The following is a 27,032-nucleotide window of genomic DNA, read 5'->3' as shown; positions in this document are numbered from 1 at the left end:
ATTGTGTCTTTTTCAGCTGAGATACACCTCCCTTTATGGCCCTTGTTGTCTTGTCAGAGACTGTTTCCATTTTATCAGCACTGGGCATGCATCCAGTGGGCATGCGTGTTTTCGGACTGTGCAGGTGTGCGACTGGTATGGAGGAGTTTAGTGTGGGGAAGCCTCGAGGTCATTCCCATCTCTTTGAAAGTCTGTACTTTAGTTGCTGTTGGATCACCCATGGGTATGGGTCTCTGGATTTACACTGCTCTTTGTGGTGAGTGTTTGGGCATTTCACTTGGGTATGAATCTGCATTTTGCCATATAGCTCAATCTCTAGTCTTGTGACTTCAAAAGTGAAAGCTCTGTATCGAGGGCTTTGTTATCTGTTTACAGTAAAGACTGTACTATCCTAAAGTGCTTGAATAAAATGTACGTGTTCAGATGCCAAGAGTGCACTACAAAGTCAAAAGGCTGTAACCAGCCCACAGTTAAGTATTCACTTTGTGACGTCACTTTTTTGTGACTGAATTTTTGAGTTTGCCTAATTTTTAAAAAAGCTTGTAAACATGACCACAATTAGCCCTACAACATGGTTTCCCAGGCCGGGAATATGAAATCTTTCCTCAGTTTCGATGTCTTGAGAAGTTACTGAAGATACTTCAAGTTACAAAGCTACTGGTAGTACATTTCTAGAGCAGACCAGTTCTTTGGCACTCCTCCTTATGGCCATCACATTCACCAAAACATCTTGTGTCATTCCTCAGTTCTAGAAATGATGATGACAATGATTTAATGAAGGGATGAAATGCATACTAATGTGTAGGGGTCGACCGATACAGGTTTTTTAATGGCTGATGCGATACCGTTTTTTTTTCCCATCACCCTTGGCTGATACCCGATTTCCGATACCCGATATTTGGGGCCGATATAGTATCTATCCTTACTAATGTGTGTGTTTGACATGACACCATTATGTTGTATTACCCCAGGATCTGCCATTGCTGGTTTCACAGCAGCAGATGGGACGCCGCAGAGGAGATGTGAGTTTTATGCCAGCTCACGCAACATGGAGGAGGCTGTGCTGTCTGGGAGCGTGAACGGGACGGTGCAGTACTGTGGGAAAACCCAGTGCTGCATTGGCATCTTTCAGATGGTCGATGGTCATTTCAAGCCTGATCATCTAGGTATGTGATGATGACAACGCAACATGCGGATGAGATCAAATGTGTTGTTGTTGTTGTTGTTGTTGTTGTTGTTGTTAGTGTTGTTAGTGTTATTATTATTAACTGACATTCTGTCACATTTAGGGAGTGAGAACAAGAGACAAGAAGTATGTACGTATGTTTTCTTCTTTGCAGGTTGCAGTCGGCTTGGAACCCCCTGTCCGAACGTCACATGCTCTGAATCCACATATTTTAAAAACTACACAACGTGCCTGTGCGGCTCAGATTTCTGCAACACTAACATGACTTGGAGCCCGGGAACCCCACAGTTACAGCAGTCTGGTCCTCAGGCAGTCAGCAGAGGTACCCTTTTTAAAGTACGTTTTGGGGTCTTTTTGGGCCTTTATTGTGACAGGATAGTGTGAGAGGAGACAGGAAATGTGGTGGAGAGAGACATGGGGTAGGGCTGGGAAATGACCCCGGCCGGACTCGAACCCGGGTCCCCCATGGGCATGCTAGCCCAAATGTGGGAGGCTTAAGAGGTACCGTTTTTAATGACCTTCTCATAGATTAGCGTTCTAGAAAACCACATGTACAGTGTTGAAGTGGACACTGTGCTTTCCACCCATTGTACAGTGTTTAAGTGGACCTTGTGTGTTTCCCCCCTCTTTTCTGTAGTGTACTTTGTAGGGTGCTAACTTCTCTCATCTCGATGTGAAAAGTAGCCCCCATGAACAACAGTTACTCCCTTTGTAGTGGACAGCAGAGTGTGACTCCCTCCCACCGTTTCAGTAATGTACGGTAGTTTTACCCTGTCTCATCTCAACGAGGGCAGAGCCCGTACGGCCTATTTGCCTGTGTGTTCATTTTTGTACTGTACATGACTTTAATTCAGTAACCTACTATACACTAAGCATGTTTCGCATTGTAAGAGAATGTACCTACAACAACCTGATGTCATTGTTTATTGTAGCTTAGGCGATGTGTGAGAGTCACAGTAGACTGTACACGATCAAGTAAACGTAACTAAACTAAACTAAACAGTACTACACTGTACACACCATAAGGAGTAGCTGTTGTTCATGGTGAGCTATTTTCCCCTCAGGTGTACATTAAAGGGACACTGTGTGAGATTTTTATTTGTTTATTTCCAGAATTCATGCTGCCCATTCACTAATGTTACCTTTTTCATGAATACTTAACACCACGATGAAATTTATGACTGGAAAAATTGCACTTTTCATACATGAAAAGGGGGATCTTCTCCATGGTCCGCCATTTTGAATTTCCAAAAATAGCCAATTTTAGCTGCAAAAATGACTGTACTTGGACCATAGTAGAAAATATTTGTTTATTACTTAGTAAACTTTCATGTAAAGATCAAATTTGTCAATAGGCAGCCCAGTTTCAATGAGCAGCATAGTTGCAGTACCTTTTTTGACCATTTCCTGCACAGTGTCCCTTTAACCCTGGACCTGTTCTCTCTGCCAACAGCCGCAGTGAGCACCATCCTGCTCAGCTTACTGATCTGCATCCTGATGATTTTGATATCGCTCGCTGTGGGACACGGACTGAGAACACACTTCTGCCTCCATGGTAAGATATTGAAACTAAAAACCTGTTCATGCATACCATTAGTAAATTCTCAGTGATTTGGTGATGTGTGTAGAAGCAATTTAGTGTCATAAGCTCGAGCATGTATTTGGCCAACATCCAATCCATTAAATGATGCCATCATTTCAGCAGTGGATTGGTGCAGCACTGTGTGCATCGATTTGAACTACGTAATCCACACTGGTCAATTCAGACTCTGACATTTCAGCCTATTCATTTACTCCTCAGAGCTGTGTGTCATCTTCCGACCTGAACTGGTAATCTGGCATACAGGGCATTTCCCAGTGATTCTGATGGTGTGGGGATTTTTGTATTTTCTTAGAGACTTGGCCTCATTTTAGAGGGGACCAATCAAAATGTCCGGGCCTTTTTCTGTTGGTCCCATTCCAGCTGTGTCCTCTTCTTTCCCGCCCTCCCCTCGCCCTGCCTTCGTTGACGGGAAGCCAGGTGCTCCTGTGTGTCTTCCTCCTGGATGTTTGGAATGACCTTGGCATGTCTTGGAATGCCATCTCTCCCACTAACCTTCTCTTCTTATCCACCCCCCCCTACACACACACACACACACACACACACACACACACACACACACACACACACACACACACCCTCCCTGCCACTCCCAGGCACTGTTTGCCCTTTTGTTTTGTTTTTTTGCAACTGTGTGAGTCATTCATGTAAAACCCCCCAATCTCAGCCAAATGATCTACCTGTGAGACTTATGGTGTATGCTCTCACAGGGTCTCGTACAGTCTGTGGTTTGGGGGTAACAATTGGTTTCAGAGACAATTATAGAGCTTGAAAGTGACGTCACTTCCCCCGATTTCATGGGACCTCAACGGCGTTTTTAGCCGAAAATCGTAGCATGTAATCCAATGGCGGCATTAAAATGATATTTCGATCCCCTTCGAGTTGTGCCACGAGCTCCACATATGTTGTTTCTGATATTTTTGTTTAATTTTTTGTACGAACCCCTAAACTTTTTAGAAAGCTGCGTTTCTTCACATTTTACATGCAGACGGCCTCAGAACAAAACATTGATACTTCTGCATGAATAATCTTTATCTAGCCTCTTAAACAGCATATTTGTAGACCAGCGCATGTAATGACTGAGATCGGAAGATATTTACTCCCTACCATGTTGTTAGATGGTCAGCTTAGGTCCCGTGAAATGCGGAACTAAGGGGCGGGACTTTCAAGCTCTATGGTCATACACTTGGTCATGCCAATATCATCATACACTAGATTTTTACAGGCTGGAGAAATGTCATTTCATTTTCATGGCATCCATTTCTATTTAGCCGTGGTGCATCTCCAATGAAAATGGGTAGCTCATGTTGGACGATGTCCACCACACTATGTTTCAGAGTTTTGAAAGCAAATTAGCATGGAGTTTTGGGGGACACAAGAGTATGTGCACATTTTTAATTCATTTGAGAACATGGAGAAATTATCAGAGAATTTAGAAACAATATTTTTTTTACCTGCTCCCCCGGATGAGGTATTGACTGTGTATATGTGTGTGTGTGTGTGTGTGTGTGTGTGTGTGTGTGTGTGTGTGTGTGTGTGTGTGTGTGTGTGTCTGCCCGTCTGCTGTGTGTGAGTGTGTCATCTGCAGGGGGCGCTACAGACACACAGTCATTCATTTACACACACACACACACACACACACACACACACACACACACACACACACACACACACACACACAGGGTTCTTTCCAATATATGGACTCCCGTCCTCAGCCTGTACTTCTGACCTCGTGTTTCGCTGACGCCCTGCCTCTGTGGAGAAAACGATAAAGATTCCCCGCTGTCAGCTCAGCCACAGCAACTTTTGGGGGACTATTCTTCATTCACCATCCCGATTGCAAATGAGACATTAATGACATTATAATTGCGCCTTTGCGAGATATTAAAATACACTTCTGTCGCCACTCGCAAGTGATGTCTTCACGAGTCCACAAGCAGGCAAGGGACGACGGGAGGTAGAATAGTAGAAAGATTACACACACACTCGGACAAGCTCTTACAGAGCTTGTCACGCCTGGAACACAATTCCCAGTAAAATTAGAGAACTGCCAACATTTAAACTCTTTTAGTAAACAGCTAAAATTATGGCTACTGGATTATCAATGCTGTCAACATAATCTTAGATAGTTAGTACTGGCAGCTGTTTAACTTATTTGGGTATTATATTTTGTAATTGTATTTTGTATTATATATTTTAAAATGTGTGTGTATTTTTGACTCTTTTTTTACAACTGTTTGCAATGTTTATTTTTAGTTTTGTTTTAACTTTGTTTTTTTTAAGGAACATCAAACCTGTCAAGGGACAAAAGACGGAAATTAGCCTCTTGGCTACAATCTTGTATATTTAGCATTTTTGTTTAAATGCTGGCAATATATGCTGTCCCTTTCTTAAATAAATAAACTTGTAAACTTGTAAACACAAACACACGCACACGCACACGCACACACACACACACACACACACACACACACACACACACACACACACACACACACACACACACACACACACACACACACACACACACACACCACATGCATCTAGCGTTGGCCAGGGGGCCAGATTGCCATGTCTGATCGTTCTTGTTCTTCTTGTTTAAGATGAGGAGGCAGCTTCATCCAATGATGATTTGAAACCCCGTTGTTCCTGTTCTAGAACCCCAATGATGGACATCGACCTGGCGAACATGAAGTTACACAAGGTAGGATGCTTATTGCGCATTACGTTACATTCATGGCATCACAGTGTGAATGTATGCATGCATGCATCTTGATGAAGTGATGTACTGTACTGTATATGTGTGTTTATTTCTAAGAAGTTTTGATATGCAGCATTTATGTGCAGTTTTTAGTTTTACCTTATGTTTGTGTTTTAATCTAATTTAGTCATGTTTTTTTCATCCATTTTCCAGTTTGTAGCCTCTGGTCGTTTTGGTCTTGTTTGGCAAGGTAGCTACCAAGGAGAGGAGGTTGCCTTGAAACTTTTCCCTGTGAAGAACGACCAAGAGTTCACCAGAGAGAGAGACATTTATTCCCTTCCCCTCATGGTGCATGCTGGGATCACCCGCTTCTTTGGAGCAGGAAGAGCCTTGAGTGGGGAACCAGTGCTGGCCTTGAAACTTGCTACACATGTAGGTTACCTAATGTGCTTTCATGTCATTGTTCTGTAATGATAAAATCGTTAGGCTGTGTGTATGAATGATTTTATAAATACTGTTGGGTAATGACTGAGTGGGAAATTTACTATCCTGATGTGATGGACCATGTAGCAGTAGTGGTGGTGTAAATCACGATATGATATCAATTTCTTAAAGCAGGGATTCGATAATTTCCGATACTGAAGAATTCCTTACGATACGATTCGATTATTCCAATTACTTTCCTACTTCTATTATGTTATGGAGCAAGGGCATTGGACAGGGGCCAGCAAACGATTCTTTTTTCGATTCTTAAGAAGGCCCCACATTACGATGCGATACGATTCGATTAAATCGTCGGCTGTAGGATCAATGCATCGATATATTGATATATTGATACATTGATAGATTGTTATTTACACCCCATGCAGCAGTAGTCTGCCTAGTTATCAAGGGATATTACACAGAGGTAAAAAGTAGGGCTGTAACGATATTGTATCGAACCGAGAAATCATGATACACAGAGTCACGATACTGTATTGCGATACAAGGAGGCAGTATCGTGATACGCCCTTTTAACGTTTTAATACTGATCAGCCCAGAAAACAACCACATGATATGAAGTGATAGTGCTTCCAAGCACAATCATTAGTATATAGAAACTTTTTAAAAGTATTAGTAGCCTCTTGTAACCTATTCTACCTATAAACTATCATAGTTTTTAGTCATACAGTTATAATGTTGGCAAATGTGAAATCGTGGGGTGTATTGAACCGTTGGTCATGAATCGTGATACAAACCGAATCGTGAGTTGAGTGTATGGTTACAGCCCTAGTAAAAAGTATAATGGGTTCATTTTGTCTGTAGGGTTCCCTGAATTCCTACCTATCAAAGGCTGTTATTAGCTGGAAGGAGGCTATGAGATTATCAAAGTCCTTGGTGGAAGGACTTGCATATCTTCATTCTGACCACTTCTCAAATGGTATGTGATGAAGTCTGTTGTCTGTATTGTATTAGTTTCTTTATTTTTTGTTGTTTTTCATGTCTATTCTTATTATTAATCCAAAAAGAAATGACTGAATGTTGGTCCATTACCACACACTGGCAAGTTTTGTCCATTAGACTTTTTGTTTTGTTGGTTGATAATGTTACTTTTAGAGTGCATGTAAACTAGAATTTCAGGTGATTATTTTACAAGCAAATCCTGTCTTAGGCCTGCTGAAGTGATTAATATAGGGTGGAAGATATATGATCCATTAGTTAGCAATATGAAATACTAACACTGCGGTCTTTTGTTGAAGGAATGCATAAACCGCCTGTGGCACACAGAGACCTGAGCAGTAACAATGTGCTGGTGCAGGCGGATGGCTCCTGTGCCCTGTGTGACTTTGGCTGTGCCACCATCCTGTGCCCTTGTGCCAGCCGGAGGGAGTGGCAGCACACGGCTAACACACCTCAGGTGATACACCATTGCTGTGGGCTTGTGCATACTGTATAGTGCAAAATAGTGCAGTGCAAAATTCACAATATGTACCGTGGGGTCCTATGTTTGATATTTTCCAGTAAGTAAGTGATTTGCATTGCCAAGAATGTGTGTATAGCAGTTTCATGTCGCATACTGATAATTTCTTCTCCATTACTTGCAGTGCATAGTAATTCCAGGTGTGGGAAACGGCATCGTCACTTATCTGTGTTCAAGCTTGCCTCTGTTATTCCCCTCCCTCTGCTATTCCCCCTCCCTGATGTAGGAGTCTGTCCCGGTTGGCACGTTGTGCTACATGTCTCCTGAGCTCCTGGACAGGTCTGTTGACCTGAACGGGGGCAGGTGTCTGCTGCAGGGAGATGTCTACGCTCTGGGCCTGTTGCTATGGGAGACGTGGATGTGCTGCTCAGACCTGTTCCGTGGTAAACATTTGCATTGTGGTACCAAGTTTGTGTGTGCAGGCCCGTAGCCAGGGGGGGTTCGAGGGGTTCGTTCGAACCCCCCTCCCATCCCCCACCCCACTCGAACCCCCCAACTACGTTGCATCCCACTTTGACTGGAAGGCCATTTCATAGACAATAACTGTCAGATAGCAGTAACTGAGCCAACACTGGGCCGACACTATGTGAGGAGATAGCTCATTTGAAGCAATTCATGTCCATTTATGTTAAGAGTGGGGAGCAACAGACAAACCATTAAGAACAGCAACAACAGACTTGCGACAAACTTATAATGAATTAAGTATTTCTAAATTAAAATATTTTTAGTGTGCTCGTGTATTTGGGAGACATTGGAGCCGGGAGCCAAATAAAGTCCACTTTCGGGGGAAAAAGACCCCCCCCCACCACAATGCTGGCTACGGACCTGGTGTGTGTGTTGTGTAATTTATACAAAACATTTTTATGATATGAAAGACAAACAGTATGATGATTAAAACATGATCAGGTATTATTATAAATGCAAAGCGTGGTGTAGGGTCCTCAGATGGCGAATAAAGAAAATGCACAAAGAGGGAAAAAGGCAAAAAAATATTTACACACATCTTTAAAATGACTTGGATTTTTTTATACTTAATACTAATAATCTATCTCAAGATCTTCACCAGGCATATTTTCAGTGATTTTAGGCATGTTCACTACTAATTTATGTCCATATTTTGTTAATATTTTGTTATTATTATTTTGTTATTATGTCTAATATTTTGTTCTGAAGTGATTACTTTTAATTATACCTTCATGCCAAACTTTTCTAGGGCGACAAGATCTGAAGCACCGCTTGCCGTATGAGGCAGAGCTCGGACCCAAACCCACGCTGGAGCAGTTGCTTGTCTTTGTGTTCGAGAAAAGAGGACGGCCAGCAATGCCATCAGCATGGGCTCGAGTTTCTCAGGTAGGTCAGCCCAGTCCAGTCCAGTCCACTCTGTTCATTTACAATCAATGGGCAAAACCAGAACTTTGAAAATCAGAGTTGTGACAGCCGAGGCACAGGAAGTTGGTTGGTGATCGAGACGTAGATTCAAATAACTGTAGGCAGTGGCTTTCTTTACGTAACAACTCTACTACGTAACAAGCAAAGATGAAGTAAAAATTAAGTGAAATTAATTACATTTACCTTCACTGCACTTTCTGTGTTCAACGCTCACTTCCTGGAACTATTTTGGAACTATCTGAATGGTGATCTCTGCGTTAAAGGCTCCATGTGCCACCATTGTTGTGAAAATAATGGAACTCTGAAGTGAATGGGATTAGAATAACTCTTACTTCCAGGGCAAGACCGTGTAATTCTTTTTTTTATAATATGTTTATTAGGCAAACCATCAAAGTAATACAGCCAGATATATCACAATTACATAGGCCTACCATAGTTTTTTCATTTTTTTAAACAACTTAACCCATACCCCCAACACACCCACCCGCCACCCCAACTCCACCCATGTAATGAAAGTAACTTAAAACATTATATGGGAAGGACAAGACGGCCTATACATTACAACTTAGAAAGATACACATACACGAATAGACATATATGAAAAGGAAAATAAAAATAAAAACAAAATTGATAAATAATAAAATAAAAGATAAAATAAAACAAAACATGCATATAAAAACAAATCTTAAAGGGGGGGGTGTCACTAATCTTCATTGTCGGATACTTGGTTAATATTTTGTGGATCATAGGAAAGGAGGGAGTCCCACGTTTTATGGAATGTTTTCAAGGATCCTCTAACTGTATGCTTAATTTTCTCTAAGTGTAGGAAAGACAAAAGCTCTCTAAACCAGGAACAGGAGCCAGGTGGTTTAGGGCTCTTCCAGTGAAGTAGTATTTGGCGTTTGGCTATCAGTGCAGCAAATGCGATAACATCCGCCTGGTAACTGTTAAATTTCCCTAAAACAGGGGACACACCAAAAATTGCAATTAAAGGGCAAGGGGAGATTTGAATATTCAGGACTTCAGAAAGAGTGGTGAAGAAAGATGACCAGAAAGCATATAATTTGGGACAGGTGAAGAAAGTATGTGTATGGTCTGCTGGAGAGTGAGAACACCTGATGCAGAGGTCATCCGCATCTGGGAACAGCTTTTTCAACCTGGCCCTAGTATAGTGAAGCCTGAAAACCACTTTGAATTGAATAAGACTCATTCGTGCACATATGCATGTGGTGTTAATCCTGGCCAAAACATCTGTCCACCAGAATTCATCTAATGGAAGACCAAGTTCCCTTTCCCAAGTATCCTTGAGTCCCAGAAGGGGAGACTGCTGGGATGAGAGGAGAAGATTATGTATTGATGAAATGCGACTATTAAAGACTGAGGAGAACATAATGTCTTCTATCAAAGTTCTCTCTGGCAATGTTGGGAAGGAAGAGAACTGAGCTTTAGTGAAATTTCTCAATTGAAAATATCTGAAAAGATCATGATTTGAAATACCACATTTTTTGACCAGGTCCGCAAAGCTTACAAAAGAGTTACCTGAATAAAGGTCATTGAAGGAGACCACTCCCACATTTCTCCATCGCATAAAGGTCTGATCTATACTGGAAGGTAAAAATAAGTGATTGTTGCAGATTGGAAGGAAAACAGATGGAGATTTGAGACCAAAGTGATGCCTAAACTGCTTCCATATCTTTAAGGAAGAAAGTACCACAGGATTATTAGTGTGTTGAGAAGGGCGTGTAGAGAGAGGAGCAAAGAGTAAGGCAGGAAGTGAGGATGTAGTGCAAGAGTTAGCTTCAATTACACACCAGTTAATGTCTGGGTGATGATACCATTTTTTAAGCATTTGAATGTTGGCTGCCCAGTAGTATAACAACATATTTGGTAGAGCAAAACCCCCTACCAGCTTGGGTCTCTCCAACATTCTTTTCTGAATCCTGGGAATCTTGCCAGTCCAAATAAAAGAGGATATAATGGTATCCAATGATTTAAAAAAAGATTTGGGTAGAAAGAGAGGGAGTGTCTGAAATAGAAATAAGATACGGGGTAGTATGTTCATTTTGATTGTCTCAATCCGGCCAATAAGTGAGATAGGTAGGGCATGCCATCTCTGAAGGTCTGTTTTTATATTCTCAAAGAGTTTCATAAAATTGTTTTTATGAAGAGAGCTAAGTGAATGGGAGATATTAACGCCTAAATATTTAAAGCCACTGGGGGAAAACTGAAAAGGCAGTGTACCTGGAGGGATTAATTTAGCAGACTGGTTGACAGGGAAACAAAGACTCTTAGCAATATTCAATTTGTATCCTGAGAAAGTTCCAAACAATTTAAGTAAATCCACAATTTTATCAATACAATTTAGAGGGTCAAGAATATATAACAATAGATCATCAGCATAGAGTGAGACTCTATGTTCAAGGCCTCCTCTAATTATACCAGAGAAATGTGGGCAAGATTTCAAGGCTATAGAAAGGGGTTCCACGGCTACTGCAAATAATAATGGTGACAAGGGACACCCCTGGCGAGTTCCACGTGTCAGTGGGAAGGGAAGAGATAGTCAGAGTTAGTTTTAGCACTAGCCATAGGAGCAGAGTACAAAAGGCGAATCCAAGATATAAATTTAGTTCCAAACCCAAACTTGTGCAATACAGAAAATAAGTACTTGAATTCGACTCGGTCAAAGGCTCGTTCTGCGTCCAATGACACAATCATCTCTGGAGTTGGAGAGGCGGAAGGAGATAGAACCACATTCAAGAGACGACGTACACTAGATGATAACTGACGGCCAAGGATAAAACCTGTTTGGTCTTCTGAAATTATATTGGGGAGACAAGTCTCAAGTCTGCGTGCAAGCACCTTTGCTAAAATTTTAACATCATTGTTAAGTATACTGATGGGTCTATAACAACCACATAAATTAGGGTCCTTGTCTTTCTTTAATATAAGGGAAATCAACGCCTGATTGAGAGTTGGAGGTAAAACACCCTGTTCCAAAGAGTCATTATAAACATCCAGTAGTAAGGGTGCTAGCTGAGTAGAGAACTTCTTGAAGAACTCTACTGGATAGCCATCAGGGCCAGGGGCTTTGTGACTACGCATTTGAGAAATGCAGGAGGTGATTTCTTTTAGCTCAAGGGGTTCCTCTAAACTTCCTGACAGGTCTTCACTTAAAGATGGGAATTCTAGGTTATCTAGAAAGGAGTCCATGGACAAACTATCAGAAGGAGGCTCTGATTTATATAGAGTAGAGTAAAAAGAGGAGAATGCTGAATTTATGGAGGCGGGGTCTGTAGTTAGGTTATGGGAAGCATCATAAATTTGTGAAATAAAGCGTGAAGCACATTGGTGTCTCAACTGTGAAGCTAAAAGGCGGCCAGCTCTATCCCCATGCTCATAATACGTTGCTCTTGTACGCTGCAATAGGTATTCTGCCTTCCCAGTGGATAATAAGTCAAACTCAGTTTGTAATTGTAAGCGTTTGGCAGTGAGATCAGGATTAATTGTTATCGCCTGTTGTCTATCTATGTCAATAATGGCATTAGTTAATTCTTGTTGCTTCAATTTTCTACTTTTAGCCAAGTGTGTACTACAGATATAATACAACCTCTGATATATGCGTTCAGTGTTTCCCATAAGAGAGAAGGAGATACTTGTTCAGATCTATTCATTTCTAAGAAAACATTTATGTTTGTGGAGACATGGTTACAAAAGTCAGAATCAGCAAGCAAACTAGAATTAAGCCTCCATCCCCCTTGATGCCTTGGAGAACTTGATGGCAGGCACAGGCCTAAGATATGGGGGGCATGGTCAGAAATGACAATAGCAGAGTATTGTGCTTTGCTAAGAAAGGGTAGAAGAGTCTTATCAATAAAAAAATAATCAATACGTGAGAAGACCTTATGGACAGCAGAGTAGTATGAGAAATCCTTAGCACTAGGATGTAAAAAGCGCCAGGGGTCAACACAGCCAATTTGTTCCATGAAAGTTGTTAACGTCTTGGACATAGCTGATGGCATCCCTGTTTTAGATTGAGAACGGTCAATAGGGCTAGTGGTGCAGTTCAGGTCTCCACCTAAAATTAATTTGTGAGTATGCAAGTTTGGTAATTGAGAAAAAACATTGGACATGAAACTTGGGCTATCGCAATTTGGTGCATACAAGTTTGCAAAAACCACTGGAGTTTCAAAGAGTAAACCAGAAACTATAATATAGCGGCCATAGGGATCAGAGTGTATCTGATCAGGAGAAAACCTGATTCTTTTATGAATTAAAATAGCCACGCCTCTGGATTTACTGTTAAAATTGGAGTGGAAGATCTGACCAACCCATGGCTTGCGTAGTCTAACATGATCTTCTCTGCATAAGTGTGTCTCTTGTAAAAAAGCTATGTCAGTTGAGAGGCTCTTTAAGTGTGAGAGGACTTTACATCTTTTAATTGGCCCACCTAACCCACGTACATTCCAGGTTACTATATTAACTGGGTGTCTATTTGATCCACCTTGCATTGTAGAGGGAGTTGTCATCTAAACCAGGACTTTGAAATCATGAAATACTGAGTGAATCATATGGGATCTACACCAGGGGGGGCACACCCCTACTAAATAGAGAGCAGTGACACAGATCAACAGGAAAAGAATAAAAACAAAACAGAAAAACAAACAATATTGGACTAGACAAAAAAGAGACGATTGGCCTAACACATCCCCCACCCCACCCCCACCCCCCACCCCCCAACCACAAACCCCCAAAATTTTAACAATGAGCATAACAGTCAAAAATGTCTGAAGCTCGTCCGCTTGAGCGGCGAGTAGCCAGAGATAGTGGACATACATCCGATTAATCATGTAGTGTTAATCCTGCTCCTGAATGAAATTGCTATTATACCTTGAGCAAACGATAAAATAAGACATAGAAATAAAAATAAACAAGGGTGTAGGGAAAGAGCAGACATTGAAACATGATATATGCATAAAGACCACTAGATGGCGACGTTGCTCCACAAAAAGCACAAAACACGGCACACATGATTTCCCCACACTCAAATGAAAAAAAATCTTATGCGTTGCTAGAAAACTAAACGTCAAATGACATGTGACTACTATTTTAGATAGAAAGGGCCCTGAACACCTTTATATTAATTCACTGAGGATAAAACTTTCAGATTAACATTACAAAGAACCAGCCAGCCAGGCTGGGAATCACCTGTAAGCACTAGGCAGCAACTTTAAATGGACGAGTCCGCGGGTAAGCCCTCCTCCTCAGCTGCCGTCGACTGTGCACCGCCAGTGGTCGAGACGTGCCGCTGATAGAATGTCTCTGCGTCTTCTGGGGTATTGAAGAAGTGTTCTTTGTTTCTGTAGGTGACGCGGAGACGGGCTGGATATATCATGCCAAACTTGACGTTTTTCTTGTAGAGGAGCCCTTTGACATTGTTAAATGCTGAGCGCTTCTTTGCCACTGCTGCGCTGAAATCCTCGAAAATTCTGATTTGGTGACCCTCGTATGAGATATTTTTGTGAGATTTTGCCCACATAAGCACAATGTCTTTTTCAACGAATCTGTGAAACCGTACAATCAGAGCGCGCGGTCTCTGTGCAGACTCTGGTGGGGCTGGGCGAGGGGCTGCTCGTTTTTTGGGCTGATTCTGTAGGGTCCTGTGAGCGCGATCCAGCTCCGGTGGCTCAGACAACGACCCATCGAGTAAAGTGTGGAACATTTTAGACATAAAGCCTCTGCAGTCACCTCCCTCGATGCCTTCCGGTAGTCCCAGCACGCGAAGGTTTTGACGCCTTGATCTTGACTCCAAATCTTCCACCTTTGTTTGGAGCGCGGCATTCTCCTCCATCAATGAATCCAGTGTAGATTGTAGCACACACACCTCACTTTCGATCTGCGTGATGCGGTCACTGTGGTCGGTTAGACTAGTTTCCATTTCCCTGATTGTGCCAGCCTGGGTGACCAGTGTTGACTCTATCGATTCAACCGAAGAACGAATAGACTCCAACGAGGTGTTCAGGAGAGTAGTTAGTTCGTCGGTCATAGTTTTTCTGAGTTTTTCCAGTTCTGTGACAAGTGCCTCAGTCGTCAGTGGAGCATCCGCCATGTTGCTAGCACTTGCTTTATCCTGGCTTGGCGTCGATCTTCCACCAGTTTTCCCCATTTTGCGCATAACGTATAACTGTATATTACCGTTATATTTCCATATCTCACCAAATGTAAGACACGTGAAGAGTTAAGGTACTTTCGTTAAGTTATAAACTGAAAGGTATCGGAGCTCACGATTCTCGCGTCTTAACACCACATCACGCCAACCGGAAGTCAAAACTGTGTAATTCTAGTGCTGCTCTGACCTAGATGCAAAGCAGGAGCATCTTCCCCACAGACCTGTATTAACCTAGACTGGCAATGCCCCTCGAAATTTTCGGATTTCTCAGAGCCTCAGAATCGTAGTCTGCCATCTTGGTGGAGACTCCCGTAATTACGTAATGACGTCATGCACAGATGGGGTTTTTAAAAAATATTTTTTTTGCAACACTGGTTCACTAGTTAAGTTGGGTCAGGCCATGTGTAACGTCTTTAGAACAATAGCTCTAGTATAAATTAATGTTCTAGAAAAGTCTCGCTCTCAAGTGGCTCCTTATTTTCACAGCTGCACTGTGCTGTGCCGTGTTGTTGCTAGGTTACCTTCAGCGTCCTTGGGTGGGGGGTATTAATAATAGCACAGTTACCGGTAGCTTCACTGAAAACGTACGGCTTATTTAAGATATACATACCCAGTGGCGGCTTGCCCATAGAGGGCGCTCGGGCGCCGCCCTCCTGACGCTGAGAGGAAGAGGAGGAGAAAACAATAAATGTATAATTCGAAATAATATGTGTATCATTTCCCCACATATGTGTGGTCCATGCCAAGTGTATTCATGTGTGTTTCTACAATAATCCAAAATGAATCTGTCATGTCTGCCTTTGAATTTCGACTGTGGGAATCACAATTTTCTCTTCTTGGGCGCTGTCTTGAGCGACCCTGAAGTGAGGCAAACGGCCAATCGGGAAATGGTTGCCAAGACAAAATATAAAAAAAAATCGATTCATTTCAGCCTATCAGCGTCGCCGAAAAAAATGATTGGGGGTGTCGGTACCTTACCTGTCGCTTCTGCCTTATCTGTCGCTCTTGTCACCTGATTGGCTGAAATGAACGATCCATGTGTTAGAGGCTGTCCGGGTTATCGCCTGTTCATAAACAATCGTATTTTAAGTTTTCCTGGTAGACTGTTCGTTTTTATTTAATAACAAAACACCGTGAAGCAGAACATTAACATTGAAATCGCGTCGCATTCATCGATCTTAATGTACTGAAATGAATTTCGACACAGGCTTGTTATACCCCCTGGTTTACTATGTTTACTGCTAAGCTAATGTAGCACGTTGTGTAACACACGACCACCGGTACATTAAGTTTATATTGGCCGCGAAATATTTTACATCTGTAAGTTAATACAGTATACTATTTTACATCTATAACCTATCTATAGCCTACTATTTCCACGATCTGCTTACCTTGATCCCCACAGATACCACGCAAAACGCCAAAATACGAGGGAATGCACTCATTGACTGAATATTGCTACTGTGACAGACTGAGCAAGTGGCTGGATTACATTAACTTGCTTTTCGTTTTTACCTGGTAACAATTATATAATAATTATATTCTCTATAACATAACAACGTTAAAAATGCAACTAAGTAGAAGCTTGCAGGGACACCAGTGTTTTATTTCACCTTTATTTTGGAATTCCCAGATGCCAGTTTAAATCAGCTGAAATAACTTACAGTATTAAGTAATGTGCCATTTATTTATTTATTTTTTAAAAACAACAACAAAAAAACAAACAAACAAACAAAAACTTATACACTGCATACCCCTACTTGAATAAAAATAACATTTTGTTAAACAGGTGCATGAGTAAGGGACAGCTCTTCCACATACCCATGTCATTGTAATGGGGGCAGGCGTTTGTTTACATTTCAAAAAAACATCTTCATTTATTCCCAATAACATTCAAAAGGTTATGCAACATCAGCAGACAACTAGCAAACAGACAGTGATACCTTTTGGGATGGTATTTGGATTAGGCCTATGTTAAGAAGGTTTTTAATACAATCAAAGTCTGCCCCCATTAGAATAGCTCAGATCTCAGAAAGAGCTGAGTCAAAAGAATGCCATCATCACCGGGTAGCCTACTGACAAGTCAAGGGTAGCATGAGCTATACAACAGCATATTGAAATTGGCAGAAACTATCTTTTAAGAGACAAATGGTTGAGTAATCCAGTGCCACTTTGATGTTATGGGCATTCTAATTTACCAGAAATCACCAGACATAACCTTCCATTCATTTTCAATGTTTTTTTTTCTTCTGGTGAGTTAGAATGTCCATACCACCAAAGCACCAAAGCAATCTATGGGACAATGAAGAGGGAAGTGTGGGTGACCAGATCACAAAAAAAAACAGCTGGCATCAAAGCATCAAGGATATCTGGGCTTCTATAACCCTGATGCAATGCCACTGCCCATTGACTTCAATGGTGCGACACCTTCCATTCTGACACACATTGAGACACACTGCCATGCAAAGCAAGTAAGAGTGTGGGAAGATATAATCACAAATAGTAGCTACATTCCTGTCCTGATGCATCTGCCAGATGGCAATCTAGCAAAGAACTTGTGCCGAGGGTGCAGTAACACATGGAGAACCATGATGTGACGCAGTATGTGATGGTTTATTAGCAGTTTTGTGGTTGTAGTGTCTTCTACAGGGTTCACAAGAAGTGTAGATTTTGCAGAGGTTTTGGTGGCCCATGACTGGTCCTGGATGGTGCACCACCTCCACCGAATCTCCCCTGATGCTGATGAGTTGGACATGCTGGAAATGTCATCTAAAGTTTGGCAAAGAGAGAAGATTAGAGGAGAGTGCGTGCGTGTGTGTGTGTGTTATTAACCCATTTTAACCTGATGCTGCATACACGATGCATTGTCCAAGGCGCCTAAAGTGACATGGGTGCATTCCAATATGCAGACTCCTGTCCATTCTCATGCAAGATGATGGTCTTGGCTTTTAAATGCAACTAATTTCATGTTTTTATGTGCCTCAGAGGCTGAGCAAGTTAGGTTTTTACCGCCCCTGGCAAAAAGTATGGAATCACCTGTCGTGGAGGATGTTCATTCAGTCATTTTTATTTTTTAGAAATATGATGGATCACAGACCTGACTCAGAACTGAACTCATTTCAAAGGGCAACTGTCTGGCCTTAAGAAACACCAAAAGAAATCATGAAAAGTAATTCCATTAGTAAGTAAGAGTTACTTTTTTAGAGCATGCATAGGGAAAAAAAATATGGAATGACTCAGCTCTGAGGAAAAAAATATGGAATCATGAAAAACAAACACACAAACAAGCACTTCAAAAACTTTTTCTGGATTTTGGAACAACGTACAGCCTCGGAGTAATAGTATTAATGAGAAAAAACGGTATCCTTTATCAATTTGGCTTCAAATGTCTCTGATTACAGTGACAGAACATCTTGGGACCTTGCCATTGACCATTTAAAAGTGATACTGTCCCATTTTTGGAAATAAGCTCATATTACACATCCCCTTGAGTTAAATAACTGACTTTTACCTTTCTCCTGTACTTTCAACCGTTCTCTGAGAACGGCAGTGCAAATTTTACCTCCGAGCTAGCAGTTAACATGGACTCCTATGAGACCAGTTAGCCGCCAGCTGAAATGAGTTCAGTTCTGAGTCGGGTCTGTGATCCATCATATTTCTAAAAAATAAAAACGACTGAATGAACGTCCTCCACGACAGGTGATTCCATACTTTTTGCCAGGGACTGTATATGGGTTGTAATAACCAACCTACCGTAGAGCACATTTGTTGTCAATGAGTAATGTCGTTGACCGCCCTCCTCCTCCAGGTGAGCCATTCGTGTACATCCGTGGACTGGCAGCAACACAGCATCTGAACAGACAAAATCCAAGGCGACATTGCAGTACAAAAATATTAGATTACAGTCTTGCATTACATTTTGTGGTAATGCAGTTATGAGTGTTACAACACACCCCAGTTGCAGGCTTATTATTGTGCTTCTGGGTTCACTCTGTTTATCTAAGTGGCCTCTGTCTTCAGTCTACAAGAAAGTAAGCTGTATCTGTTGTGTCTCATCTGAATTTTAATATAATACTCCTCTTGTAGAATATACCCCATGTGGACTTTGGGAATCATAGACGTTTTGACATTTATTTTTTCCACAATTAAGACCTCTGTGTCATATTCCCAAGGAATGGTAGCATCGCATCTGCTCTGCTGTGCTGAGTCAAAGTAATTCATAAGCCTACTGGTTGTGTTTTCCCTGCCCATTCACAACTTTGATGGCCTGCAATTTATTCAGATGTGTTCTACAACTTTTTGATGAAACTTCCATTTTACATTTGATACCACAAACTAGGCTTACTTGTTGTGCTGTGTGGATTTTTGTTAAGCAGGGATCTCACTTACCAATTAGCATGTTCTCCTCTTGTTACCAGCATCAGTCTGAACCTGACTGGACACATGTGCACGTCACCATATGTGAACTCTGAGGGCAAGTGTAGAAGCCTGGCAAATAAAGACAGGAATAAGTCTCAGTATCACTGTAGGCTGTACAGCAGGGGTGGGCAACTTTCATTATAAGGTGGGCCAACATTTTTAATTACCACAATCAGTGGGCCACATCACCACGCACTTGAGAGAATTTACAAAAGGATACTTCACTTTTTCTTTATTTATACCTGAATGCTTACACTATTGATTTATAGGGAGTTAAAAACTGTCCTTTTTCTTTTTTTAAAAAGTGAGAAGTTGGGCTGCATGTGGCGCCCGAGCCTCCAGTTGCCCATCCCTGCTGTACAGTATCCTAACAGAAAGGCTCTCATAGTATTTCAAATAATGGTCTATATAAAAACGGGTTATAATAGGTACAGTGCAGCATAAACAGGGTTGAGGGGGTGGTTTCTTTTATTTCGTTGTACCTACCGAGTAGTTTAGCCAATGTCTGTGTGACACGTTCATGCTGCCACCTCCACAGCATCCTCTTCACAACCGCAGGGGCAAAACACCTGAAAACATAATAATGTAATCCTTTTTCAGTCCAAGATATAGACTAGAAAATGAGTGACAGCATCACAATCAGGTATGCAAGTGTAGTGGACCCCCCAATTTTTGTCTTTTTGTTATTCCCTTATTCTCACTCCCTGTCTTTTTGTTGTCCTGTCAGAAGTTGTCTTTTAGTTTAATTATGCTGTTGCACGTTCTCGCCAATAGATGGCATCATAGGACCAGCAATGAGTGCAGAGACCCTCTATGGTGCAGTAGCCAGTGACTTCGGTCACATAAAGAACGAAACGTGGAAGTGACAGGCTTTGTTATGATACAGAAGGCAGCAGTGTCAGCTGTACAGTTATGCTGAGGAAAATGTAAATAAACAACGAACTCAGCAAAACTCAACACACTTGAGGACCTTATGGATTGAGTGTGCAACATAAGCATTCACGCAATAATGCCACCAGGTCACATTTAAGATTTAACTAGGAGTATTTTGTTATGGATCTTATGTAGTGATAGACTTACCATTTCTTGTTATGGCATATCTGGCCTATTCCCAAGAGAAGGCTGATGTCCCAGTCTGTTGATCTGATTTTGACGTCGGCAAGATGCTTCGTGCTGTCTGGGTTTCAAACCTAGTGGTGAAATGACAAGGGATTTTATGTAAACAAAATGCTTATTTCAGTAAGTGTACAGTAAACAGATCTAAGAAGTTCCCAGAGCACCCTACGATAGCTGGCATGGTTGGCACAAAGACCCAAAGAGCAAAATTGTCCCAAGATTGTCTTCCAAACAATTCCACTCCAAACATTTTCCTTCTGAAATAAACAATGTCCATATCCAATCAAACCTCAGTAGGCAGCTATCTCGTCAGGTCGGCCTTACCATAGACACATCTGTGGCCCGTAAATTTACAATCTCAAACGTCATCACCATATAAGCCATGGCACAACACAAGCGTTTATTTTTATAATAAACAAGATATCTCGGCACGTTTGCGCTAGTTATCTGCACACTGATTGTTAGCGAATGCCCGAAATAGTGTAGAGCTAGCTGCCATTTATAGCAAAGTCGCCTAATTCCGCCCGTCTCCCAATTCCGCCCGCCTACTTATAAGTGATGATAGTTACTTATGTATCCACTATTTAAGTGAAGTGATCAGTGAAGTGGACGGAATATGGCGACCTTACTATATGTTATGCTAGCTAGGGTCAAGTCATCTCATCCAAACTAGCCACAGTAAGGGGGGAATTACGCTTCAAATGAACGGGAATGACTAAAAACTTTAGAAATATATTGTTAGAATGTACCGTATACAAGGTTAGTCTATGAGGTTAAATAGTTTTCTTACATATATATCTCAGTTACGTACCTTATCTTCTGCACGAATCGAGGCCTCCTGTTTCATTGGCACGAATGCATGAAAAATCCTGTCAGGGAGCGGAGCAGTTAACTGCAGCCGTTTGTTTACAGTTGTTACCAGGGCAACGCAGCTAGGACCCCAAAGCGACAGATAAGGCAGAAGCGACAGGTAAGGTACCGACAGGGGGCGCTAGAAATTGCGAACTACAGAAATGTTTGTGCTGTCACCATAGTGATCAGCTAAACTTCTTTGTTGACGTTTTACACAATCTGAGAGGAATGATGGCGGCGATATTGACCGTAGCTGAGGTGAATCCACCAAATTCAGTCATTTCTTTGAGGAACTATCCTTTCGCAAGAAGGACGATGGCTGAAAGGATACAGGTGAAGGAGCTGGGGCCCGACAAACCAGAGATTAATATAGCACAGCCAACCAAAGAGGGGACGAGGAAGTACATTCGGACTTTTAACCGAAGTTGGTTTGAGCGAAAGTCCTGGCTAACAGGCTGTGGGGCAACCAGTGCACTGTTTTGTTTTCCCTGCATCCTCTTCAAAAATGACAAGTCCGATACGACATGGACTGAGTCTGGACAGACGGATTTAAAGCACTTATCTGAACGGATGAAAAAACACGAACGGTCAAGAGTGCACATGGAGAATTGTGTAAAGCTTGCCATGCTAGGGAGGGTCAGCATAGCGACTCAATTAGACGACGGTCACCGCATAGCCATTCGGCGGCACAATGAGGAGGTAGACAAAAATAGACATGTTTTGTCAAAGATCATTGATTGTGTGAAATTCTGTGGTGCGTTTGAGCTGGCAATGAGGGGACACGACGAGAGAGAGAGTTCTGACAACCCAGGAATTTTCAGGGGCCTGGTGGACCTATTGGCTTCAATCGATCAGGACCTGAGGCAGCACCTGGACAACGCCACCGTGTTCAAAGGTACATCCAAAACTGTACAAAACGAGCTGTTGGACTGTATGCTGGCAGTCCTTAAAGAAAGAATAATCGAAGAGGTTACAACTGCGCGGTACGTAGCTATCCAGGCAGACGAGACCACTGACGTATCCACTCATTGTCAGCTTGTTCTAGTACTACGCTACATCGACAACGAGCATAACGTACAAGAACGCTTTTTTCAAGTTCATGAAGCTGGAAAGGGCATGTGCGGATGTGATATCGGAGGCTTTGCTGGAGAGGCTGCGCACTATTCTTCCCGAGGGCCAGGGTGGAAAGTTGATTGCCCAGGCCTATGATGGGGCCGCTGTGATGAGGGGAGCCACTGGCGGAGTGCAGCGCAAGGTGCAAGACATCTACCCTACCGCGCATTACACCCACTGTTACGCCCATCAACTCAACCTTGTCATGCAGAAAGCAACTTCTCACATTCCCCAGATAAGTCACTTCTTTTCAGATATGGGGGGATTCGCTTCTTTTTTACCAAGTCGACCAAGAGAACAGCTGTGCTTGATGAAATGGTGGCCCACAGACTTCCGAGTGCCTCGTCAACACGCTGGAACTTTAACAGTCGTTCAGTGAACACTGTGTACGAGCACAAGGATGACCTGGTCAGGTGTTTTCAGACCATCCGCAACAGCGACGCTTTTGATGGACAGACAAACAGAGAAGCCGGTGGGTTTGTCCGTATGCTGGAAGACGACTCATTCTGTTTCTTCCTCAACCTCTTCCACAAGATTATGCCACATGTCGATATCTTGTACAGCCAGCTACAGAGGAGAAACTGTGACTCCATCTACATCGGAGGGGCCATGCAGGCATTCATTCGCCGCATGCAGAATATCAGGTAAATGCATCAATATTAAAAGTAACCGTGATGTTAATTATCCGACCATTGTTGGTTAATATACTGACAGCCTTCTGAACTCATGAATTGTATGTGTTGGATCAGGGATGCTGTCCCTTTCTTGGTTGGGGATGAGGAGTACAGGGGACCTGTTCAGGAACCAGCCCCAAAGAGACGGAGAACGTTGGAAGAGGACAGACAGCACCGTTTGGCAGAGGAGGTAAGCACTTGTTTACATCCGAGTGTCAATAAACATTTAATTAACTCAAAAACGGCAACTATCTGAAATTCTGTCGCAAAAAAACATTTAATGTTGTGTAATGTTATTTACACAGAATTATAGTCCAATCATGTATGTTATGTTTGTATGTGTATTTCAATGTAACACATGCATTTCTGCAATAAAATAACCAAGGTCTGCTGGTGTTGATGCAGACTCTATACATTATAGATATGCAAGAGTAGAAGGGTTCACAGGCCATTATGATTCTCATGAAATGATAACTACAAATATATTATACCTTTATATCATACCATCTCATATTATGAAAAAAACTAATGACTATTCAAAATGTGATCGCTGAATATCCCCTAAACACTCCCAGTTAGACTAATTAAACTTACTCTTCCATGAATGTCCTGAATCTGATGCACTGGCAGGGAACACCTTGGTTACATTCATTTCCTATTGTCTACACTTCTCTATATGAATGCCTGCTTGTATTGTTAAAAAAACGTTGTATATTGCTTCTTACAGAGTGATAAAATGTATCTATTGCCTCTCTCTAGTCTCTACCCATCATTTCCTGTGAAAACCTAATTCTTAATTTTTAAATTTCACATTTCATAGGTGTGTGACACCATTATGACCCATGCCACAGAGAGATTTGCCTTCACCAAACACCTTGTCAGCGCCACTCTGTTGCAAGGAGACCTCTTCCAACAGCACAGGAGAAAGTTCCCAGATAGAGCCCTGGAAACTACAGTGGAAGCCTATCCCTCACTGGACAAGGCCAGACTTAAAACAGAACTGTCCCTGATCTATGACAATGAGGAGTTCCAGAATTGCAGTGGTGCGCTGGCTCTTTACCAGGTTTTGATGGCAAATAACCTTCAGGACACTTTCGCCGAAACTGTAAGTCTTTTAAACATCCTCATCACCACACCCATGACAACAGCGGAATCAGAGAGGTGCTTCTCTACATTAAACAGGATAAAAACCTTCCTCAGGAATACCATGGCACAAGACAGGCTTAATGCTCTAGCAATGCTCTCCATTGAAAAGAAGATGGCACGTGGCATTCATGATTTCAATTCCAGGGTGATTGAAAAATTCGCTTCTCAGAAGGACAGAAGAGCAAAATTCTTATACAAATAGGGACTTGCACCATTTTTTGTGTCTAGATGTGTGCAGCTGTGAATGCAGATACTGTATTTGTTCATAATGTAAGATCCATGTACATTCAGTTTTGTGTGTGTGTGTGTGTGTGTGTGTGTGTGTGTGTGTGTGTGTGTGTGTGTGTGTGTGTGTGTGTGTGTGTGTGTGCGCGCGCATTTGAGGTTGTGGATGTGTGCTAGTGTGAATACAGATAGATGATCTGCACGTATGGATTCAGGTTGTGTGTGTGTGTGCATATTTGCACATGTTGATGTGTGCTGGTGTGAATACGGTACAAACACTATGTATATATTTTGTTCATATGTCATTTAGACAGAGATTATTTAAGTATATATTCTAGACTGTATAAGTCTCTCTGATTTAGATACCTGTGTGTGTGTGTGTGTGTGTGTGTGTGTGTGTGTGTGTATTGTATGATATATTTGTATTTTTGCTCTGTTCCTGGCAAATGAATATTGAGACTAACTGAACTGTTGATTTTGAAGAAATTAAATTTTCACTTTGCAAATATAATTTTCTGAGCATTTATTTGCTATTTATGTACATCATGCAACTGAAAATGCAGGCTGAATCCGAGCAGGTTTTGCATTTCTTATGTCAAACAGGTTAATCCAAAAATGCGCTAGAATGCAGGAAATTGCACCTAAGAAATCCCAAATTTTCTGTGACATATGCTTACAGTATCACTCTTGGTGCCCCACCAAAACTTTTTTTGACCAGCCGCCACTGTTCATACCTATATACACAGTTGTCATTACATCTGAGTTAAGTACATAAAATAAGCTTTACACACGTAAGCATGGCCGATTCAGTGTCACAAATATCCACAAACCTGTATAAGCGGCAACGAAAACAGTCGGCTTCAGGGTTGCCAGATAATACTGATTATTTTCGTCCATTTTTACCCACAGACCGCCTTCCTCAACGGCCCCGATTGGGCGGGAAACCGCCCGATCTGGCAAGACCGCTCAGCTTCAGGCTCTCTAATAAAACGTTTGGAGGTAGTGAGGGTTATTTCATTAGTGGAGTGAGAATTTAGACGTTACGACTTGTCAAAATCTTACAAAAAATGATTGAAACCCACTTTGATAACGTTGTAATCACCGTTTGAAATCGTATGCATTCCTATGGGTCACAGCTGCGATAGTCTCCACTAGGCGGGGCTACGTCTGTGGGAGGCGCCCACAGGGCGCGAAAAAGGCAAAGATGGCTGCGCCCAGTCAATCCGAAAAGCTGCCACTGGCTAGAACCGCCCATTGCCAGTCTAGGTTAATACAGGTCTGTGATCTTCCCTTTATCAGACATGAACATCTGTCTTCTTGGTGTATTCTGATCTGTTTCAGATTAAGAGTTTTTCCTTGCAAGAAATACTAGAGGACTGTTGGGATCACGATCCTGAGGCCCGTCTGACTGCCCGCTGCACCGCGGACCGGATAGCCTCCCTAACCACAGACCTCTCCCTCTAGCAGCAGGGCAGCAGCAGCATCTCTCAGGCACGGATCCACTATTTAATAACAACAAAAATGTTGTGGGGGTGATTTGTTTGGGGTTTTTTTTTACCACTATTGGGACTTGTTGCATCTGCAGCAAACAATGGCCAAACATAGGCAATATTTTTCAAAGGACAATTCCTACAGATTTCAACATGCTTTTGTATTGCTCACGACTTGCCAGGCAACCAGGCTGCCGGGCAGGCTTGTGCAAAATTCAGAATTCGTGATTTTAAAGGGGCACAATGTGACGTCGTTCGCGCAGTGCCTGTGTCAAAATCTACACAGTCATAAAAAAATGCTGTTTAAATAAAGTTGCTGTGGGAATGTTTTTCATCACGGAATGGCCGCAGTTGATGCAAATCTGAATACAGTATGTAGCTGTTTTTCGTATGAGAAGTGTTCCCCACGACACTCGTAGCGGACCGCTTTGTCAAAAGGGTAACACTTTACTTGACGCCGGCGTCATACGTATGACATAACGGTGTCATAACATTGTCATAATGCAGTCATGAATGTGTCATAAACATTATGTCAATGTCATAAATATTGAAATTCGGTTATGACAAAGGCAGGCCAAGCAATGTGAACTTTTCATGGTCATATAACGTTTATGACATTGGTATTATGTTTATGACACTATTATGACACTGTTATGACATTGTTATGTCATACGTATGACACCGGCGACAAGTAAAGTGTTACCTTCAAAAGTTACATTTGCCGTTCTCTGACAGCGGACCGTGAAAGTGGTCGCGAGAGTCATCGTTCACTTACTAATGACTCAAATAAGCAACGGCTGATTAGGCACAGTGATTAATTAAACTTTTAATCCTACCTAGAGCCCCTTTAATTCAATTCAGGAAGTGGAATTGAATGTGAATTTAATTGACTCCACCCCTACAGGATGTTGAATCGAATTGAATTTGAGTTACAGGAAATGGAATTCAAAATGGAATTGAAACTCACTGCAATTCAGGGAGTCGATTTGAAACTC

At 42.0% G+C, this 27,032-nt stretch overlaps 2 protein-coding genes and 1 long non-coding RNA gene across 4 annotated transcripts; 2 read left to right on the top strand and 1 right to left on the bottom strand.

The window, feature by feature from the left end:
• The first annotated feature begins 113 nt into the window (after window positions 1-113).
• Window positions 114-26,446, top strand: LOC134462027 (anti-Muellerian hormone type-2 receptor-like). The gene is made up of 11 exons (XM_063214864.1): window positions 114-256; window positions 972-1,166; window positions 1,341-1,508; window positions 2,640-2,741; window positions 5,390-5,490; window positions 5,701-5,919; window positions 6,793-6,907; window positions 7,227-7,384; window positions 7,674-7,830; window positions 8,661-8,797; window positions 25,889-26,446. The coding sequence occupies exons 1-11, from the start codon at window positions 220-222 to the stop codon at window positions 26,009-26,011; spliced, it is 1,512 nt and encodes a 503-aa protein (XP_063070934.1). The 5' UTR covers window positions 114-219; the 3' UTR covers window positions 26,012-26,446.
• Window positions 17,595-21,506, bottom strand: LOC134462029 (uncharacterized). Of its 2 annotated transcripts, none has more exons than XR_010037478.1 (6): window positions 21,349-21,506; window positions 20,502-20,611; window positions 19,908-19,990; window positions 19,392-19,490; window positions 18,756-18,854; window positions 17,595-17,771 (listed from the first exon to the last, which is right to left on the bottom strand). It is a non-coding gene; the product is annotated as an uncharacterized LOC134462029 (long non-coding RNA). The 2 variants fall into 2 exon arrangements; XR_010037479.1 differs by lacking the exon at window positions 21,349-21,506 and adding an exon at window positions 20,862-21,057.
• On the top strand, window positions 22,919-24,612 carry LOC134462028 (uncharacterized). The gene is made up of 3 exons (XM_063214865.1): window positions 22,919-23,146; window positions 23,252-23,366; window positions 23,997-24,612. Exons 1-3 carry the CDS (start codon window positions 22,989-22,991, stop codon window positions 24,522-24,524), a joined length of 801 nt encoding a protein of 266 aa, XP_063070935.1. The 5' UTR covers window positions 22,919-22,988; the 3' UTR covers window positions 24,525-24,612.
• Window positions 26,447-27,032: the final 586 nt, after the last annotated feature.

The sequence above is a fragment of the Engraulis encrasicolus genome, chromosome 14 (assembly GCF_034702125.1).
Source record: "Engraulis encrasicolus isolate BLACKSEA-1 chromosome 14, IST_EnEncr_1.0, whole genome shotgun sequence".
NCBI lineage: Eukaryota > Metazoa > Chordata > Actinopteri > Clupeiformes > Engraulidae > Engraulis > Engraulis encrasicolus.
This window is presented reverse-complemented; position numbering and strand designations above follow the sequence as displayed.